Below are 22,201 nucleotides of genomic sequence, written 5' to 3'. Positions count from 1 at the left end.
GCACCATGTGGGATGGAGCATTTTGGATTGCAAATCTCACGGGCTGTGTAATTTAGATTTTCATAGAGAGGTTGGAGTCATGTTGGGACTTCACATAACAGCTTTTATGGCAGAATAGTTTGTCTAGCATCCTTCAGATTTTACATCAAGAATTCAGAAAAGGGAAATTTATCACCGTGTTGTCCAGAGTGCTATTTGGGGAGGAATTCACTTTGCTGGTGTGGGAAGGATTCTCATCCCTGGTTTTGCCTGTGCTTGCTGAACAGTCTCGTGCTGTGGCAGAGCTGGGTTTAGAGAACAAGATCTGCAACATCTGCTTGCACAAAACAATGGCTAAAGATGCAATTTAACAAATCCAGCTAATGGAATTAGGCTCCTTCAGCCCTTAGATGGAGATCTGAGTATCGCTTTTTACTGCGCAGCTATTTTGGTTTAACCTCTAGAGATGATGTCTGTTCTTGGAAGAGACAGATAAAGAGACTCTTAGTAGGACTAAATGCGTTTTTCTCACCTCCGTTGGTGAAAGAAATGAGCTAATGTCCTGGTGACAGGAAGACATCTTTGGGGGAAGATGGGGAGGGGGGAAGAGGAAGACAAACCTGAAATCTTAAATGGCTTTTGATTGCCGTGAAGTACTCAAGCAGACAATTGCTGGGATTACTACATTGACAAAGCATCCTGGTGAGCTGAATCGCTGGCACAGCCAGTGAAATGGGAAGCTGCTAGCAAGGCATTCCCGGGGTGGCAGCGTGTGCAGAGCCTTGATACCACGCTGAAAGGAATTAGGGATTCAGAGGCTGAATACCTCCAAATTGCTGTGGCTCAAAGGCCATTTACAGACACAGCTAAAAGGGACCGGAGCGGAAAGCATTTGCTGATCCTGGCTGCTGTGAATCCAGATAGGGTCTAACAAGAGGGGAAGCAATCCACTTCCTGAACATCAATCATGAGCAAAATGACCACTGCAAGGCAAAACAGGCCTGCTGGATTTTCGGGAGCCGCTGGCTCTTTGTAACAGTCGTGCTTTTGTAGTCTATGAGGCAGAGAATAAGCTTTAGATCCACAGGTTTTTGGATCTGCAGCCTCAGCAGTTATTGCATCTGACAGCCAGGTTACCAGAGCTTCCCTTCCAGGAGGCCGGTGAAGTGCAGCAGCAGGAACCACGGTGCCACTTGAAAGGACAAGGAATAGTCAGGAAGAGTGCTGGGCAGGAAGGAGTTAAAGGGATGGCTGGGGTTCAGGGAAAGTGCAACAATATGTGCTAATGATTTTGCAGTTGAGGGGAGTTGTCCTAGAAGAGCTGCAGGAAGGAGAGGATGGGAATAAGCAGTCTCCCAGAAGATTTAAGTCTGCTGTCTCAGGAACTGAAATATCAGACAGTTAACCCTTTTTTTTTTTCCCCCTGTTTGTATAGCAACTAGATTTCCTGGGAAACGTGGCAGGAGAGTGGTGTGAATGCAGTTAATGGTGAGATGTCAGCGGCTGGCCTTTGGCAGCATCTCTACAGGAACACAGCCGCAGCACTTCTCGGTTTGGGACAGTCCCCGCGGCATCGTCAAGTGCCACGAGGGCCATGAGTGATGCCCGGGGCTGGTGCTAAGCCATCCCTAGCTCGAGGCTGAAGGATGCTTTTCAGAGGCTCCATTTCGAACGTGCTGCCTGTGTTGGTGGTTGCTTACAGGAAGCTGTGTGCACTGGAATCCAAATACCTGAGTGCTCGGAAGAGCTTAAGTGAAAGGCAGCCAGAAGGATTTGGGGTGTAAGGGAGTCTGTGCTATCTATCTAAGCCTGCACTTAAATGTTGTTGTGCTGCTCCTAAGTTCAGAGTGTAGATCTGAATCTGTTGGGTGGTTTGGCCTATTCTGGTTGCTGGTGAGGGGATATGATTGATTGTGGAGCTCCTGCCTCTTGGGAGTGGTCCCTGTGAAGTGACTTTGAATGTCATGCCAACACAATCCATGTTCTGCTTCATGTATGAATCGTACCACAGTATTGCAGTAGTGAGAACTCGGTGTCCTGCTCAGGTACCCTCCACCAGAAACATGATGTACTTGGGATTTCTGACCACTAACCTAAAATTTGTGAGAATGTTTAAGGAACAGTATGAAGGAAACACAGTGAGAGCAACTGTCATCGATACAGGGGGAATAAGTAAAACAAAGTCACCTACACCCCCCAAAATAACCATATAGCCCAAACCTCTGAGACACTTGGGCTTTGATCTTAGCCTAACGCACTGACTGTCAGTGTCTCTGTGGGTGATGGATCCATTTCTGTCCCTGTGTCCACAAGGAAGGTGGATGGATGTGCATGGACAAAAAACTGGCATCACTTAAAATTGAAAGAATTTAGCTCAAAGGACTCAAAAAGCTGTGGAAGCTGCTTGGGTTCTCCGTTAAAGCTATCCTGCAAAAACTTGAAAGGAACTTTTCCTCAAAATCCGAATTCTGTAATGCAGATCTTAATGACAGAGATCTGGAAATTTAAAACCTCAGTTTGTTTTGGTGACCTCTCATGTTGGTCATCTCCAGTACCTTGTGCAGGAGCAGTGTGCTGGTTTCCATGCTCAGTTCTACCTAAGCTGTGGTTCATTGCTTCCCCTGTACCAAGTGTTGTTGGAAGAATGGGACCTTGAAGAACAGTTATGCAAAACTAGCCCTAATTCAGCGTGGAATTCAGCTGCATTCAAGACATCAGTCTTTTATGTCTGTTGTCTTGCTGAATTCTTCACAAATTATGATTTTCTTCAGGGTAATTATACAAGATGACTGTTTCTCAAAACTTTAAACGATTTCTCTGATCTCCTCTAAGGGAACTTCTTGAGCTGCAGACGAAAACCAAATACATTTTTTGTCATAGTCTTCAGCCTGGGTCTCTACAAAGGGAGCACTGTCTGCATGATGCCACTGACTGTGCTTCTGCCGAGTCTGCAGAGCTGATAACAAAGCAAGATACTACAAATAAATAATAAATACTGGAAACTGAAGATAAAACATTCCAGATCTGTGCTGCTCCTGCTGCAAGCTGTGCTTTTTAAGCTTCTTTTGAAACAAAGAAATAACTTATGACAACATTTCATGACTACAATTGTGGTCACTTTTTAGAAAATACTGGGGTTTTTTAGCACTCTTGGTGTGTATAAGATTTTCTGTATTTCATTGATACCTGGGAGCCAGCTGGGATAATATCTTTTCACCCAGTTTGCTTATGGCTTGCGTAGACTAGAGTACATGTAGGATATCCAGTGTGCAGAGCTGGGTGAGGGAGGGATGGTAAAATTCGTTTGATAGCCACCGAAACTGGAGCATTACTGGATTCATGTCCTCTGCTAAGAGCTTTTTTCTGAGGAAGCATTACTCATTTTTTTTGTGTTCCTTTAATTTTCACTTTGATTTCCTCGTCAACACAACATTCTGGTTTGTGGAGTTCTGTGCCCTGTGCACTGAGAGAAACCAGGTCACACAGCATCGTGCAGGTTTTTTACCTCCTGGGGAGGGTAATAGAGAGCCTTGCTGTCCTGATTCATGCACATCCTCCTGCTTAAGCAGCAGATTCAGATTACATGGGGGAGATAAGGTTGGGATCTGTCAGGGTTTATAAATGACCAGTTCAGTACACTATTGGTTGTATTCACAAGCTGATATTTCTGGACAGAGTTGAAATGGCTTTGACTGAGGCCATCAGTGATCGATCACTGCAGCCCAGGTGGTGCAGAGACAGGAGTCTGGTGGCAGAAATGTGTCAATGTGTACTTTAAACAGCTGAGGGTGACAGGGCAATGGGGAGGAAGGAGGGTGTAAAATTTCCATAAAAATACTTTTCTTTGCTTTTTTAAATTATCAAACATACAGTTCTTCTGTACGTACAAGCTTGGAGAAACCTTGACCAGGAAAGCGATATGGAAGGGGGTGTTGGTGGGGCCACAGAGGTGGGGAGGTGTTGAGGTAAGAGCTCTATGCTCAGGAGCTGAAGGGTCAGGTTGCTGCCCATAACCTGAGAGCAGACAGGGTAAACTACAGTGGAGATGGGAGGACTGGCAAGAAATGTAGTTTTCACATCCTAAACTACGGAATTGCTGGTGACTGAGACAGGTCTGATTATTTGAAACATTGGATAAAAAGAGTTAAAAGCAGCTTTGATCAGAATTCATCTCTGCATTTATCAGTCCTTAGTTCTCCTGATAACTGGGGTCAGAAAAACGTACTTAACAGTTCATCTCACCCTCTGTGGTTTGGCTTCTTTGGCCGAGTGCACCAGTGTGTTTCCTGAGCAAACTGTTCTCCCTGTATTCTGTCCCCAAAAAGGGCCACAGCGAGCTGTGGCTTCGACGTGAGGAGCAGCCCGTGGTGACTCCATTGTCTCAGCCTCTGCCCGAGCCATGCTTGTGTTGACACAGACACTCGGGCTGTTTTTCCATGTGGGAGTGTTTCGTCCCTTTGGGTTCAAACAATTGCTCACAAATAACACGTTGAGTTGTCTCATCCTAGAAACTGTGTTGTTGCAGGAGGTGAACAAAGGCTCAGTCAAGCTGTGCTGGTGCACGGTCGATGTGGTTGACATGAGATCCCAAGGCTGGAGTAACGATGTGGTGCTGACCCAGGTCACACATGGGTCCTTGGGATGTGGATATTGTTAGGGCATGGTCTCCAGTGGGCTCCTCACATATGCAGGAATGTCTCTGTTTTATCCCTGTTTTAATGTAAAACCTAAATATGGCCATATGGAAAGATGGGCTCAAACTTGGGTTTTGGGATGGAGGGTTTAGTGCAATAGGAACCGTGGGAATCAAGCATGCCAGGGTTTATGGATGTATGTTTTTAGGTATGCATTTTGTTCCCTTTCTGTTGAATGGGAGCTCTTCTCTTGACAATACTTAGTGGGTCTTGAGGTGAGGGTACCTATTTGGAGAGCAGGGAGTAAATTTAAACTGGGAATCAACAGAAGGGGTTGACAACTTCCAGAAAGGAGCTAAAGCTTGAAGTGATAGAAGACATCCTGTGTTGTCCATAGATTGTAGTCATGATAAAAGCAGATCTTTCAGGATATGGACAGCAAGTCTGAAAATTTGCTGTTTGCTTTTGAATAAAAAAGTAAACAAACAGAAATTTCCATAAGACTTTAGCTAATAACTTCAAATGGTGGTTGTCTGCAAAGTGTCCTGTGTCCACCCAAAGCTGTGTCTCAGTGGACGAGATGAGCTGCATTTCTCAGTAACTCCTTCTGTCCTTTCTTTCTGTGAGACTAAAATTTAAATACATTGAGTACCTTTAGTGAAGAAAAGTCTTAGTCTGCGGGTTGATATGGGAAGAGCTGTGCATGATTTGTATGTGGAGTGTGGGTGTCAGAAAATAAACAGCAGAACTTCCTTAATAGTGAAAGTTCAGGATATGACCATGTCTCCTTTTAAAATGGGCAGTTCTCAGTGCTTTAACAGATATGATTTGTAACATCTAGTACTGTGCATTAATTGCATCACTGATGATTAAAGGCCTCATCACCTCTGTTCTGAAGTCAGTGGGAATGTTTCCATTTGCTTTACTCTGTGCTCTTCTGGGAAGCTGGGATCTCAACTTTTGCTATGAAACACTACCCATGGCAGTAAGAAATCCAGAAGACAAAGCTTTTAAAGTAATTGGGTGGTATTCATTACACACAGTGGAATTAGTGAGAAACTGTTAAGGTGTCAAAGTTGATGTTTAGGTAGTCTCATTAAATACCTCTGCATTTTCTGATGGAACTTAAGGAATAATTCTCCTGAAGTATTTTTACATTTCGGGCTTTATATGATAGCTAATTCTGGAGATTTCAAATTTCAAATGGTCTGTGCTGCCCAAAATCTGCTCAGGTTTTGGCAAGAAGCCTGTGCTGAGAGGCATCAGGTCAGAGTGACAGTGATGCATTGAGGGAATACTGTGTCCTTTACCTTAGAGTGTTTTCACATCAGCTTTAGGTTATATTCTGAGGATAGTTGCCATATAAAACTATAAAATATTCTCCCCCCCTATACAAAAAGGGACAAAACCTGTTGGTTTACCAACTAAAATAGTTTTCTGTGAGTTTCTGTGAGGAGTGTGTGATCTCTGCTCTTTTCTGAGATAGAATCTCAGAAAATGGGACTGCAAGCTTAAAATTAATAATTTTTAGGGCAAGGCTGTAGCAGTTACGTGACTGAAAATCCTCCCTGGAGGAGGCTGTGCTCTGCCTTGAGGAATCATCCTACAGCTCTTCCTGCACTATCAGTGACCCAGTTTGCCCACGCAGATGGGTTGGATTTGTCGGAGAGGAGCACGGAAGGTGTGGAGCAGATGTTGTCACTGTGCTGCTCTGCACAGGAAAGGCTCCTCTTCTGTGCTGTTCCTCTCCACTAAAACCTGGAATGTAGTGTCTGGAAAGCTGCTGGAGGTGCAGATGTTGGTAGCGCCATGTTATCGTGGGAATTAGGAGTTTTACAGGCATCTCTTAGAATTTTGCTGGTATGGACAAAGCCACTTGAGGTTACTTCTGCTCCGTGCTCTGTGCTTTGCTCTTTGCTTTCTCCACGCACCATCTGGAGAAGTTACTGTTTGGTTGGTTTCCCAAGGGATGCCATTTCCTTAAAAGTTCATGTGAATTTACTCTCTGGAAGTCTGAGTGCACATTTGAGCTTTTGGGGAGGCTTAGAGGGAACAGAAGGTGGCTATGATGCTTAATAACTTGCAGGGAAGCTTTGGAAGCAGTAAATTCAGTTGTATGTAAATTGTTGGCCTGTATTGGCTCACCTCTGTATTTTGTGACCAATAGCTGTTAGTCCAAAACCAAGTGTGCTTAAGAAATCCTGCTTGCCACTAGTGCTACTGTTGAATTATTTTTCTAACATATGGAGGTGCAAAAATGATACTCAGATGCTTGTCATATCAGAATTTTGTGTGTGTTGTACCAATTACTGTGTGTGCCATGTGAATGTCCTCATTTGTGTGGTAAAAAATAACCTTTCAAGGCATTCAAAAAAGAAAATTTGTAAAGCAGTTGAGCTGTAGTCTGTGGTAGCACTCTCTGCCTGCCCTGGTTTCTATGTTTAATTATTCCTTCTTGTCTTTTTTAATCTAGAACGTGGTCCAAAACCATTCCTGGCAAGGTCGAATTCTTCTCCAGTGAGGGTTCAGACACCTCTATCCCCATCCCCATCGTGCCGCTTCCAGGTGTAGATGACTCCTACCCACCCCAGAAGAAATCCTTCATGATGCTCAAATACATGCATGACCACTACTTGGACAAATACGAATGGTTTATGAGGGCTGATGACGACGTTTACATCAAAGGGGACAAACTGGAGAACTTCCTCAGGAGCCTGAACAGCAGCGAGCCCCTGTTCCTGGGGCAGACCGGCCTCGGCACCACGGAGGAGATGGGGAAGCTGGCACTGGAACCGGGCGAGAACTTCTGCATGGGGGGGCCAGGAGTGATCATGAGCCGGGAGGTGCTGCGGAGGATGGTGCCCCACATTGGCGAGTGCCTGCGGGAGATGTACACCACGCACGAGGACGTGGAAGTGGGGAGATGCGTGCGGAGGTTCGCAGGGGTGCAGTGTGTCTGGTCCTATGAGGTAAGGATGAGGGCGTGGGGAATGGGGAAGTGTCTTTTGTGGGAGGTAGAGGGGAGGGTTCCTGTTGTACACAGCAGTTCCCCCATCCCACACCTCCCTCTGCAGCTTGACCATCCAGCTGTAGAGTTTCTATGCTTTTCCTTTCCTGCAAGTGTCACCCTTGGAAAGACCTACAAAAATTTGGAAATGCAGCAGTAAGGAGGGAAATGGAGGAGCATTCGTCATTCATAACAGATATGTTTGTTTAGACAGAAAGGGAATAAGCTTAAATCAAAATGGCCTCGAGTGCCTGCAGTCCTGACTGTCCAAGCCTCTTTTATCTTCTTTAGCTGAGTATGTCATGGTGTCAGCATGGAAAATGGATGATACAATTACTGTGTGTTTCTTACTGCAGCTGAAATGTGTGAGGCTGACAGATGTTTGCCCTGACAGTGACAGTTTTTCCCCAAACTGGAGATGTCTCATGGTGGCTGGCACTGTCACCTGGCATGCTGAGCTGCCTCCCGGCAGCCGAAATCCCTTGCTGCTCAGGGCACTCGCTGGCAGCCCCATCCTGCAGGTGCCTGCATAGCAGATCCTTGACGTCAGCAGAGACAAGCCACCACTCTTACACCGAAACTTGTGGTCTGCCCACACTGATGTGCCTGCACATTTGGCATTTTGGGGGAAAAAAAGCCTAGAGCCTGCTTGTGGCAGAGTTTCCTGATGCTTTTTGCTGGGAGCTGGCAGCTCCTCCCCAGAGGTGACAGGGGCTTCTCCCCGGGTGTGCTGGGATCCTTGAAGCGAGTCCTGGGTGTTTACAGACTGCCTGGTTAAAAACACCTGCTGGGCTTGAGCTGTAGTTTCACCACAGCAAATGCTGGTGGGTCTGCCTTAGAAATATGGGAGAAGTTGAAAGCAGAAGAGAGGCTGAACAGTTTGTACACAAACATTTACGACCTGACGCAACTATGGCTTTGTCCTTTTATGAGATATGGTGAAGGAGGGTTCTTCTGCCTGCGTGACAGGAGCTGTGGTCACAGACAGTGACAGATACTGCTGCTGAGCCACTCTTTCACTGGCAAAGACTCATGTTTAACTTTTGACACTGAATTTCTGCCCCCAAGAGCTGTTGCTTTGTTTGAGTTCACAGTTCAGCAATGGGAGAGCCTCTGAGGAAGGGGAAGAAGGTTTCTAGCCGCAGTTGTTAATTAGTATCTTTTGCGCCTAGCGATTTTCCGGACTAACAGTGCCTCTCCACAGTTCCCTGCTTTCAGACCTGGAACTAGTTTATGTCGTGTCGGCATTGTGGTTTAGCCATTCATAAAGAGTCCGTAACTTTTTCCACAGTTTTTAGCAGCATAAAATTTTTACTGTAGACATTCAGAGTTGAAATAACTTCTGCTGTGAATGCCTGTACCATCTGGCATTTGGTAAGTTACTGAAGGTCAGCATTTTGGTCCTATTGAAACTGGCAAAGGGCTCCTAAATTCAATATAACCTAATGTTGGATTGAAATAGCCAATGATAGCACACAACTGCACTGGGAATGCTGTTTGACAGAAATTGATAGGGCTTTCTCAAACCAGTCTTGTTTGATCAGCTTCTGTTATTGTCCCTAATTCTGGATTCTCCTAAGGGCCATGAATTACTTAAAATTGGTTTGTGTGAAGTGTATAAACTGTAGGGTGTTCAGAAGTAACCCGTGAGTGTGAGATGTTAAGGCTCAGCTGTTTGGGAGAGTAGGAAGAGTTTCAATGATGAAAGCACACAGCTTCTACAAGAAGTAAGTCCACTCTCATTTAATTGTGGCTTTTCAGTTTAAATACCTGTCATCTTTTTTGATCTGGTCCTTTCATTGCCCAGATGAAATGTGCCTGGTATTTTATTTCAGATAAAGCAATAGCTGTGTGAAATAACACAGCTGTTGCAACAGCTGTGTTAGGAAGGCTTGGTGTAAAAGCGACATTTTCCATGTCTTGTACGTTCGTGAACATCAAGTAACAGGCCACTGTAAGTGAATTGCAAAGTGTTGTGTTTCACTGAGCTTCTGATGGAGCAAAAAGTTTATCTGTGCCTGCTCTGCTGGGGCACAGCCACTGCATCCTTCACAATTCCCGTCGGAAGAAAAGCTGTGACAGCACAATGCTCAGCAAACACAGCAGTGTTGGCCTTAGAAATCCCAAACCTCACACTTCTCCTTTGCAGCCTGCACTTCCTATTCTGAAGAGGCTCAAGTGGCAGCACAAATGAGGAGCTCAGGTCTCTGCAGTCACCCCCCAGCTCGCTGGTTTTCATTCTCAGCGTCTCGGGTGTGGAGTGCCCTGCTGGTCCTCGCTGCGGGTGGCTTTTTCCCTGCACTGTTCTTGTGGTGGGCTCCCTGCCCAGAATCGTTTTACTCATCTCCATGACTGTCACTGCCCCCTTTCTCTGATTTTAGGATCCTACAATGTCTTTACTGTGCTGCTCATCTTCCCTGGCCCTGACTCTGGTGGTGTGCCCGAATGCATCGCCAGGCCCGGCTCTGTGTGGCTTTTCTGCTCGCAGCAGTCTGTCTCAAAACCCCTTTTTTCCCCCCTTCCTGTGTTTCTGTCACTCCGCTGCTCTCCGCAGTGCCTCTCAGACCACTTCATTGGAGTGGCACCGGTTATTGCCCGTTTCAAGACTTGCAAGGATTTGTTCACACTCTTCCTGTCGTCAGGAGCTTTTCAGCAGACACAGTAGAGGAATTGACACCACCATTCTTTGGACTTCCTGTGTCATCTCATCCCAGAAAAGCAGCAGCAACAGCATGTACAAGGTTGAGGACAACTGCAGCTCTCTGGGCTCTGGGGAGCTTCGTCTGACCCACCCAGGATGCTGCTTTGGGAGGAGTTTGCAGCCCACTATGGATTTTAAGCTCCTGTGACCAGGCTCAGAGCTGTTCCCTTATTTGACAGAGGTCAAGTGAGTCACAGATGAGACATGGCTGTTAAATGTAGTAAAAGTAAATGTGTAAAGTTCTTTAGGGCAAGGATTATCATCATTGTAAAAACAAAACCCAGACTGTCGCTGCTGTTTGACAAATTACTGTAAAACTCAGCACTCTATAGGGTGGAGCACCCAAAGCCAGAGAGTTTATGCAGCAAATGGTAAGAAAACAGTCATGAAAAGAATGGAACTGAAATCTCTGAAGCCTGAATCTCTGAAGAGAGCTTGAGAATTTATGAAGAAATGTGGAGTGTGGTCCTTCTTCCTGAAGAGAACTAAAGGCTCGAAGTGAACTTGCTCAGAAGTGTTCTGGATTTCTAGTGAATATTGGTACTTTAGACTTCTGGCACATTGCTGGGTGTTTTTCTCAGCAAAAGATTGCGTACTTAAGTCTCCTTCCTTCTCCCCTTTCCTCCCACCAGTAGTTCTTGCCTCGATTGCTGGGACATGGAAGTTCTGTTTTCTCCTACACTGCCGTGTGGTGCCACGCAGGGTCTTGGATTTCAGCCTGAGAACATGGTCTGGTTTTGATGACAGGCTTTTTCATTTGTGATTTAAACCATCCCAAAGTATTGTTGATCTCAGTTTTATGTCTGACATTTCCTTTAAATGCACCTGAATTACAAAGTCACTGCTGTGTAGCTTGGTGGTTTCAGCCTTGTTTTGCAGCTGTTGCTGAGTATTGTTCTAATTTGTGGTTAATAACTTCACAACTTTAATACAGGCTCTTTGTAGCTGCTAGAAGTCAAGGCAGTATGATATATCCCATTAATTTCTTCAGTAATAAAACCCTTCTGACACGCTGCTTTCAGGTGATACCACTTACTTCCTCTGTGTCCTACAGTGCAATAGAAGCAGCTGAATCCAACGGAGCAGCCTTTCCCAGCTCTAACTGGTATAAATGACCAGTTTTGTGTGTTTTATTGAGGTTGTGGGAGAAGTTAGGTGAGATGCAGCAAGTGTTTCTGTGTGGAGAAGGCAGTGCTTTCCTCCAAACTGCAGCAAGTACTCTAAAATGTCCTGAAAGGAGACAGGATTTTTTACAATATACATGGAAAGGAAGGTATGACAAAGGCAGCAATCACATCAGGAAATGTGAGCAGCAAGGAAGAGCAAGTCCAACCTTTCGGGTGTTGGTGAGGGGAAGAAGTAGGGCAGTGGTGACTAGGGATAGCAGGGGGCTTCTGGGAGAAGGGGGGTTTGAATTAACATTTTGTGTGGTCTTTCATCTGGAGTAATTGAAGATAATTGCTACTCTGAAATTCACTGAAGTTAAGAAAGCCCTTAAAGTGCACATTATATCTGCCAAGTACACTGGCAGTGCCAGAATGTACCGTTTCTGGGATGGATGTTCCCATGGGCAAAACTGAAGTTTATGGTTTTCTGTAAGACAGCCAGAAGTAAAAAAAAAAAAAAAAAAAATTATAGTCCTGCAGTGATTGATCAGATCTGAAAGACTGGAAAGAGGTGCTGCTATTACTGGCTAACCTCCAGTTCCTTTGCTTTATCCTCTGTGAAAACCTCTCATTAACAAAAAGGAGATTGATCCTGTTGTGGCTGGGTGATGAGTGACACCCAGCACACAGCATGTTCTCAGAGCAGGGCAGGATGGGGTCTGTGAGGAGGTCCTGGGGCAGGGTGTTCTGGAGCACCTCTGTTCTCTGCAGACCCTGGGGGCAGTTGGTTGTTCTTGCTCCATGAACCTCTCCTGGGACTCCCAGCCAGCAAATGAAAGATTTGACTTGTCTTTGTGCTGGGAGCATCCAGCAGCACTTTTGAAATCAGACATTATTATATGTGTGTATTGTCCTGGCTTCAAAGCTTGGGCATTTTCTGAAGTCAAAGCAAGAGAACTTGGCAAACCCTGACAGCACGGACACCTTATCTCGCCATGTGTGCAGCCCACTGCATCACCTAATTTCAAGAACCTTTGATGTGAATTGTCTGTGAGAGAGAGGGAGGATACAAGCATACCCAGAGTTTTAGGGTGGATGTTTATAAACCATCTTTCCTCCAGCACAAAATTTTATCTTTGGAACACCTCAGAGATGTCTTTTTGGCTTCAGATTAAGATGTAAGTGGGTGGCCATGCATTTGGGGGATGGACAGAGATTGAGCTCCCTGAAGGTAATGAGAAATGGCATTTTGTCAAAGGACAGACAGGTAAGACTAGAGAAGAGCATTATCTGGGCAGGGGAGGTGATGCATGGGGCTCAGGGTGAGACTGAAATACATGACTGATGTGACAGGGAGTCCATGACTACAGTGGGGAGGCAGCGTGATACAACCACTGTGGTCTAATTTTAGTGTTTGCTGAGGAGGAGGGCAGAGAGGTCAAAGGAGAGAGTAAAGGCTGAAGACTGGGTTTGTGAAACCAAGGGTTAGGGGTTTGGAGGGTTTGGAATGGGAGACACATCTCAGGTCTGCAGCCAGGTCCTGACCTGGCTCTTTCACTTCAGAAAATAACTGAGTGTTTTAGAACCAGATGTTCCAAAGAGGGAGAACTTGACATTACTGAGTGATTTCTTACTGACTTCTGAATGCAGTTTGGTCAAGGTTTATTCTGTGTTTTAGGAATGAAGAACAAGTGTTGTAACAAAACTTGAGTCTGAATCCCACTCACTTTCTGCAGAACATTTTCAGAGAGGAGGGCTGGGGGATTTGTGCTGACACAAAGAGGCCTTTCCAGGCTGTAGAGCCTGTTTGGGACTGACCTAGATTTTGTGAGCACATGGTTAATCTGTCCTTAGTTAGCTGGATGACTTGACCTAATGCCTAAGCTGAGGGTTGCTGAAATGAGAACTTTGATGGTGTTGTGCAGACTCTTAGGAAGCTTCGGCTATGAATCCAGCAAACAGAAGTTATTGCTTTCCCCCCATTATTGTTGTCTTGAAGTGCAGTGCTTTTGTTATTAGGATCTGTGCAGCCTGTTGAGTTGAGGGAGACATGGGGATTAGTTGTTATCTTGAGGACAAGTCAGGAAAGGCTAATCCTTCATAGCATGACAGGACAAAGGACTCTAATAAAATAGCTCATCATTCCAGTTTCTTAGTTAAGGAAATCAGAAGATGAGGATTTGAGTTTATTCTGTGAACAGCAGTGGGGATAGGCAGAGGGAGGCGAGTCTGAGACTAGAAGCTTACTATTGTATATTTTTCTTTTGAACTGATGGGAAAGTCATCCTACTTTTGCAGGGTAAGATCTTTACAGCTTGCTGGAGCTGTGAGGCTCTGGTACTTGTGCTGTGATCAGAGCTGCACTGCCTCTTGTAGGGGAGTCCCACCTGACTGGAGATCTTGGAAGGACACTTTTAAATTCCAAATCTAGTCAATGTCAAACCCAGTAATACCTTTGTAGTCAGTTGTCTCCTGTGGGTCAATGATATCTGTCCAAACTTTGAGCTGGCAAGTTTCCTTTTTCATTTTCTTTAGTGCTTATTTCTGTGTATAAAAGATGAAGGTGAGGGAATAAACCATTTCATGGATACCTCTGTATAAGACCAGGATCTCTGTAAGTGTCCTATGTGACTAGACACTGATAAAATTAGATTAAATATTTGTCTTTCTTGACTGAAGGGGACATAAAATATTGCCAGCTGGGGCTCTCAGTATGGAAGTTTTTAGCTGATCTCTATGTAGAGGGTAATTGTGACCTGGATGCTTGGGGGAGGGAGGGTTAATTGTGTTAATTTGGAGAGAATATTTGCATTTCTCCCCTCAGTCTATTAAAGCCAAGTTCTGTGAGCCGCTTAAAGCACTAGCAGCATGGAGGTGTCAGAGCCTGTAAGCATGGAAGAGAAAAGCTAGTCTTGCTTGGTGGTGGGAAATAGAAGTGAAGTGCTGATGTGGGGAAGGGGCTTAATATAAACTTGGCTGAGGTCACCAACAGGAGGGTAGGAGCCCACAGCTCAAATGCTTTCAGTGTTGTCATACTTGGAATATGGTGTTTTGAGAAATACTTGATTTTTTAGAATAAAAACAATTGAATTATTACAGAGAAGAAACAAAACTCGGATTTTGTAAATGGATAGGTATGATGGGTCTTGGTGTAATACCTATTTGTTACTTAAAAAAAACCCCAACAACAATCAAATCTAGTGTAAAAGATGGTTTTCTTTTGAAACTTTCAATGAATGAACACAGATAATTATTCAGAGTTGTTCTAGACAGTGGTTGTAGCCGCAGTGGTGTGTAGCACTAACCTGCTATGAAGGGTTTTCTTAATGCTTTGGGAGAGAGTTATTTCCTAGCAGGCTATGTGGTGAGACACTTCCCTTGCTCCCTGGACTGACAGTGTACCAGGGCAGTGTCTGAGGATGCATTTGTGATCTCTACAGCCACATTTTCCCCAGTTGACCCTGTTTGCAGTCACTGGTCTGCTGCCTGTGCTGGGAAAGATCCTGAAAAGAGCTCTTAACACCAGCTGACTCACCCTAGCCGGGAACTCCCAGTTCACCTTTTGCTTCTCTGAAATTCAGTGTTCTTCATGAACTTCACGGTCTGCCAGTGCTGACAAGGCAGAAAATGGCATTTGGTGCTGCTTTTTTCATAGTTTACATCTGCAGTTACAAATGAGAACTGCATATCTTGAGTCTCCCTGTGTGCTGTCCCTGAGTGTACCTCACATGTCAGGAAAGAGATTGGCTTTTTAGGCTGTGGGGGAGAACCACTGGCCCATGGATGGGCAACGAAGAGGCAAGATGACAACCTTCAGCAGTTTAGCCCTGCTCTGGCTGTGTCTCGTGGCCCTGGGGATGGGGGGAGTCTGTAATCTGACTGCACAGAAGATTAATTGCCCTGCGTTGGTCTAACCTCATTTCCTGCAGACACCTCCGAGTTCCAGAGCTGCTGTTTTGTATTCTAAACCCATCTGATTTGAAGCAGGGAACTCGATTCTACTTTGCTGGATTGTTACACCATCTTAATTGATCTTTAAAATGCTTAAAACATTTTCTCACTAATTTCCTGTGTTAAAAGCTTATCTGGACTCCTGGTGGTGTGAACTTTTCATAGTTATCAGCTGGAGACCTCTTAAAATCCTGCCAGAAATCTCGATTGCCTGAAGGGTGGGGATTATCTTCCTGCATGCCTAGACCGAAATGACCTCTATGTGTCACAAAGAAGTTGGGAACTTAATTGGAAAAGTTTGGGGATCTAACTGGTTTTGTTTTCTTAAATTTTAGTTTCAGCTGAAAGTGTATTTGGGAGTCCTTGCAAAACTGAAAGTTGGGTTCTGGTTGTTTCTGGTTAGTTTTTTTTACATGAAAGTAAATTTCTGCTGGTACCCTCAGTGAGAGCAAGTTAGTGTTTTTTTCAATTGTGTCTTGAGCAAGTTAAAAGTGCTGCTACAATAATGAAACAGAAGTAAAAATTGTGACAGATTTTTATGGGGGGGTTCTTGAGAACCTATTGAACTTCATGCCACTTACTTGCAGCTTGTGTGGTAATGGTGACTTCAGGAAAAGAATCAATGCCCGCATATAATTTATATTGCTACTAGGGACTGAAGCTATTAGGGACCATTTTTTTAAAGGCTCTTTGAACAGGAAATGTCTGTTTATCCATTTATCTCTTGTCCATGCTTCAGTGTTGTGCCCTGATTTGAAGTATTGGTGGTAAGAGGAGAGCCACTACAGCGAGCTCCCCTTTCCAGGTGAGCATGGAAGCAGTTTTTCCTTTCCACAGAGAGCTTTGCAGCCTGTGTGATGCCATTTTTACCTGAGCTGCTAGCAGGGACTTGCTCCCAGGGCTGCTGTGCAGGCAAAGCTTCAGTGGTCAGCTCCTGTGCTTGGTGATCTGATGTCCTGGGAGCATTGCTACAGACAGCTTCATTTGAGTCTGTGCTGGTTTATACTGAGAGCACATGGATGGGAGCCCTGAATGTTTGTGCAGAGCTGTGAGATGAAGCTCCTGGAGCCAGTGCTTTGGAGTCATTAGGTTAGAAAGAGGTTTAGGAAAAGGCAAAGGCACTACATGCTCCTGTGTAATGAAGAGAGCACAGGTAGGGTCATGCCCACTGGATCTAAGTTCTATCCAAGTCTCTGGGTTTAATCCTTCCTACTGAATGGCTTTAGGGAGCTCCAGCTGAGTGCTATATTTTTGTTCTTGGAAGCAGTCTTCAGAAGCATCCGGTACTCTTTGTGGATTAAGCACAGGTTCTTACACAGAGGCTAGGATTAGCAATGAAATAAATAGGAACCCATAGTTTGTACTCAGCCAGCAGTTCATTAGAAAGCAGAAAGCTGCCTGCAGTTCCTGAAGTGCCACTGTCACCTTCTTTCAGCTGCAAAGAAAAGCGTGTTATCAGAAAAATAAAGGAGGACATTACCAGAAAGCTCCTCTACCTCAGGGCTGCCCCAGCCCTGCAGAGGAGGCAGCCAGCACTTGGATGCTGTGTCCTTGCCTGCTGTCCTCGTGGCTGTGCTCAGCCATATGTCAGAGTGTCTTCTGAAAGGCAGGCACAAGTCTGCTCATGAACACTTGTTGCCTGCTCTTGTTCATGGTTGCCACTTCAGATTGGTGCAGCTGGTTTGAAAAGCGCTTCGAGAACAGCAGCAGGGTATTAATGAAGGTTCCTCTGCTCATGGGCCTTCAATGGGTGTAATTACCTGGCAGTAACTTCTTGAAACCTTATTTGAATCAAAGCTGCATGTTTTGGCTGGTTATGTCACCACTGTATTAGTGAGGAATGCAGGAGAGAGTGCTAGTTTGCATTAACTGTGCTGCCTTAATCCTTTGTAACCATACTTTTTATTTTGTGTTACTGTCTTACAGAGAGGGAAAACACTTGCCCAAGGGACAGCAGAGTTCACTCCTCAGCATCTCTGCATAAGGGCAATGTTCTTTGTCCTCAAAAGGACAAAGTTCTTAGTAGATGGGTTGTTGAGAATTAACATTGTGTAATTCTGCATAGATATTCAATAGGGAACTGTCTTTATCTAAGGTCTGAATTTTTTATAAAGGTTTTTTCCTACAGTCTCCCTCAATGTAAGGGGGCAGAGTGGGTTAAATGCCTGACCCATTTTTTTTAATGGTTTCCTACAGTCTTCAGACCATATGCTTGAAAAAAAGTCTTGCCCAACGTGAGTGACTCAGAACATACACCTCTCACGTTCATTGTCCAGATCAGTGAAAATATTGTGCCCTTGCATGTGTATCTTTCCTGTCCTGACAAAAGAGAAATTTGCTTAGCCTTATCACAGATGATTTGTCAAGAAACCTTACCCTCACCTTACCGTACCTTGTTTGTCTAACCTTATCACAGATTTATTAACTGGTATACTTGTTTTTATATCCTTTTCTTATTGAAGATACTTCCTAACATCTTTGGCCAAGGGGAACGTTAAAAAAAAAGCGAACAGCCAACGACTGTGAGACAATAGCAGATTTAATCTTCATAAAGCAGCAGGGCTTTTGCTTCCCTGGGAATGTTTGCTAACTGTGGTTTTTCCAGGTTTTGGACAGAGCAAGTTTTCTTTGACTTTTTCAAATTTTCTTTTTTTCCCTCTCTTTCTGCCTCCATCGAGTTGAACCATGCACTGCTGTCACTGTGAGAGCCTTTTGCAGTTGCACTTTTTCTTGCTGTTTTACTGGGCCCAACTGGAAGCCGCTTCTGATCCTGTGGAATAACATGTTTGGCTGAATCCTGAAGTTTGCTGCTGCTGTGTGTGCTTGTACTGAGGAAAAACCATTCATATGATTTCTTATCTTTCCTAGGCCAAAAATAACACTGCAGCTCCTGCAGCTTTGAAGAATTCGCCTAATTTCAGAACTGGAAACTAAGGTGAAGATGAAAAGTGTGTTTCAAAATATATAAAATAGCAGCTGGGTGCTTAAGCCTGAGGATGAAAAGCCTTTGTCTGGGGCTCTGGATGGTGGATCACAAGTATTTGTGATGATCTTTTGCATGGACTATTCCACAGGGACAAACCTCCACTGAATGGCAGGTTGGCTCTACTTTAAACCAGGCCGTGCAGTCCTGACATGGGAGCTGCGAGCGAGGAGGATGGAAGGTGAGGGTAAAGTCATCTTCCTTGTGGCTGCAGAGTGGCTCCTGCAGATCCCTGACATGGGTCATTCCTCCATCCCGTGGTGTCTGCCTTGTGTCATCTGCCCTGGAGTCCCTGGTGCAGGGGAGGTGTGAAATGTGTAACCCCGTTTATCCTGCGAGGTGGTCAGGCCGTCTCCTGTACAGAAAATGCCTTGTTTCTGTTCAGCCAGCACAAAGGCTCTTTTATAGCAGCTTGGCCATACATCTGTTGAGGTGCCTCAGACTGTTAGCACTGGTTACTGTTTGAGGTATGCAGCTCCCAGGCTGTGATGTACAGTGATATGTTGTTTATATGTTGCCTCCCTTTCCTTTTGAGGATAGGGAGCTGTGCTGTGTCCTGCCCTGAACAAAGCTGGTGTTAGTTATGGGATGGAGCGGTAGCCTGGAGATTTTCTCTTTAAAAGCAGACTGGAATCCTTGTGTTTCACACTTCAAATTAAACATCTGAATTTGGCAGTGACTGCAGGACAATAGAACTTTCTCTGGGAAAAAGTGTGTTGAATTTCTGCTCCCGAGAGAGACCTGGCTTGAAAGACATTGTGTGCACCATAACAGAGGCACCCCAGTTCTTCACCAGGCACTTATATGGAAAAAACCCCTGACTTCTTAAAATTTTTGAGCTTTATTGCAGCCTTTGGATTAATTTCCCCATCTTTTCCCCGCCTCCACTGTTATTTTTTTTTCTCCTGCACGTGTCCTCATGCTTGTTCCACAGACGCTTTCCTGAAACCAGTCTTGCCCAGAAATGCACACTCATCTTCTGAAATGTAGGGGAGGGAGTGAGAGGAGGCTCTGTAAACTGGCAAGGTCCTGGTGATTTGGGAGTCTCTGAGTTCGTCTCCTGTGGTCTTCAGACATCTTGAGGTTTGCCATCTCCTGTCTCCTGTGTTTGGTTTTCTAAGTTGGTTTTTTTAACCCCACAAAGCTATCTGACAGCTCTTCAGTTCCATTCCCAAATAGCTTTCTGATGCTGTCACTGCTGGCTTCTTGACTCAAAGTAGAGCTTGGGTGGAAAAACAACTTTTCATCAAATTACCATGAGATAGGTCTCGTGGGATAGAGGAAGAGCACAAGAGGGATGTGCTGTTTCATGTTAAGCTCTTTTGCTTTGACATTGCTCTTCCCTTCTGCCCCATTAGCATGGATAAATAGCGAGGCCTGGTAGCTGAGTGTGGCAAAAGGTGACTCAGGGCAGGTCCATGGCATATTCCACCACTGAGTCCCTGTCCCTTGAGACAGCAGCTCTGCCCTGCCCAGGCCTTGATGTTGACACCCAGCTCTGCCTTGGAACATGTGCCTGTGCTTGTTCCCCTCTCTGGGGAGTATTTCTTGTTGAAGATCTGTTTTGGCTTTGAAGATGCATTCAGGCTTTTTGTGGCCTCTTTCACAAGAGGGTGAGAAGTTACTTTTCAGCTTAATTTTAGACTGGCTGTCATTCTTGAGCAAACTTCAAGTGTGGTTTTGACCTTGCTTGCAGGGAAACTTGGAGGAACCTGATTTCCCAGTACAGTGAGGGAACTGTTACCCCGGGTCTAGAATTTTGTGCTTTACCATCAAAGGGCTTTGCAAACCTTTCCCATGCTCCTTCCACCCTGTGGAACAACAACTCTCCCCACATGGCACAGGGTTATCCCCAGGGCACAGGAGGAGGTACTGTCAGGGCAAGGTGTAGAGTGTAAGAGGTCCTGACTCTGTGTCCTGCAGCCAAACCACACCTTCCCTCCCCTCTTTCACCAGTCACTGCAATTAAAATTCCACCATCAGGGCTGAAGTGAGGTGAGGCAGGAGCAGACTTGTTTTCAGGAGGGAGAGGGAGAACCGAATTTTCTGCTGGAATGGGCCTTTTCCTGAAGTGGGCTCAGGAAATGTCGCCTCCCCACTTGTTTAGAGGCAGAAAAGTCACAGGCAGAAATTGCAAAAATAATCAGCATGGTGTGCTCCAGTTCCCAGAAGGCATCAAAGAGGGAATGAATTGAGCTGGGAGTGAGGAGCCCTGCAGGCGAACCTGCAGTTCTTCATCAGCCTTTTCAAACCGTGGCCCAGGGCAGTCACTGGAGCTGATTTCCTAATAAAACTTGAGGGAGCCCAGCTTGCAGGGGTGCAGATGAGACTCTTCACTGGCACCAGGGAGCAAAGTGGAGCAATGGGAAAAAACCTCTTGGAGGTGAAAGGTAGTGAAAGCAAGAGAGCCAGAGTGAAAGCCGGGGGGGGGGGGGGGGGGGGGTTTGGTCTTATTAATGTGCTGAGTCCAAGTAGTTTCAAATATTCTAAACCCATGAGCAGAGATACAAGGGAATGAGATTCCTTTGGTATTTGCAATATCAGGCAGGCTAAAGTAAGTGCTCTTGTGCAATGCTCTGCTGAGTGCTTACAGAGCAGATGTTGCTCCTTTTGTAGCTGCTGCTGCAAGTGAACCAGTTTCTTGCCTGGGTAAATCAGGGAGCTGTTTTACAGGTGCTCACCTTTGCAGAGGACAACTAAGGGACAAAATTTGAGGTGGGCAGTGCTGAGGGTGGAGGAAAAGCAGTCACTTGCAGATGTTGAAGGAGCTGTTTTCCTTAAGGAGTGTCAGGATGTGAACCTTAAATGTGCTTAACCTTAGTTGCAGTTTCTCTTCGAGTAGGGAGACTGGGTGTGTGGTGGGGGTGGGCAGAGAAGGACTGAGATAGGCCTTCAGGAAGGAAGTTAGTCTAAAATAAATGCAGGTAAACAATAAAATGTTACAAGGTGCAAGCTAAGGAACAACCTGCTGTTTTCCCTAGCTCTTGCTGGGACACAGCTCTAATCCTTAAAGCTGGAAATCATATCTGCTGGGCTACAGTAATCTTATTTTTCCTAGACACAGAACTCCCCTGTGCCTGTCTCCCCTAGGCAAGGTGGAATACCTGCCAAGAAAGCAACATGCTCTGAGCCTCAGCTTCCACATGCCAGCAAAACCATCCCGTGTGGAAGTGACAAGCATATTGCTGATGGGATGTGTTCTGGTGTGGCATCTGAGTTAAACCCCAATTGGGAGCGCTCGTGCACCTGACTGATGGCCAACATAGAAAAAACACTGAGCTGCCTGCATTGTAGCTGGCATAATTTCATGCCTAGTTACCATGCAAAACAGTCAACTCTTTACCAAAAAACGAGGTCTGAAAGTGACTACTTAGAGTATGTTTTCTTCCTGTCCAAGCAGAGAGCGTGCACTGAAGAACAGTGGCTTGGATTTTGTTTTCTTTGGTAGCCAGTGTAACGTCACTGGTTGTCTTTGTGTCTGCCTCTCTTTGTGTGGTGGGACAAAAAAGCTGTGTCCAGTTTGGGAATGCTGCCAGTTTTACCAATATGATGATTATATTCAGAAGAAAGGAGCTGCAGTGGTTCTTGTGGTGCCTTGATGGTAAATAATAGTAAAATATGGCTGTCTCTTAATATTCGGTTAGACTGCCCCGGTTGCCACACGTTGGAAAGCACCCCTTTTCATGTAGCTGTGTGCTCATGCACTCTGTGGTCAGCTAAAGTAAATGTGTGTGTTGGAATGTAGCAGAATCACTGTAAAATATTCCAGATCCTGCTCCTGAGCGTTGTCACTTGGATGATGCTGTTGCAGGGCTGGGGTTTTTTAGATTTATTTTTAAG

The 22,201-nt window shown here is 45.2% G+C and overlaps 1 protein-coding gene across 1 annotated transcript in view; it reads left to right on the top strand.

Moving 5' to 3' along the window:
- Positions 1–22,201, top strand: part of CHSY1 (chondroitin sulfate synthase 1) — a 75,604-nt gene that overhangs the window by 2,008 nt on the left and 51,395 nt on the right. The window contains exon 2 of the mRNA XM_032123403.1: positions 7,087–7,582. Within this exon, the coding sequence (XP_031979294.1) occupies positions 7,087–7,582 (496 nt within the window). The remainder of the gene's footprint in view (positions 1–7,086; positions 7,583–22,201) is intronic.

Source organism: Corvus moneduloides, chromosome 13, assembly GCF_009650955.1.
Source record: "Corvus moneduloides isolate bCorMon1 chromosome 13, bCorMon1.pri, whole genome shotgun sequence".
Taxonomy (NCBI): Eukaryota; Metazoa; Chordata; class Aves; order Passeriformes; family Corvidae; genus Corvus; species Corvus moneduloides.
Note: the sequence above shows the minus strand (reverse complement) of the source record. Positions and strands in the feature narration are given on the sequence as shown.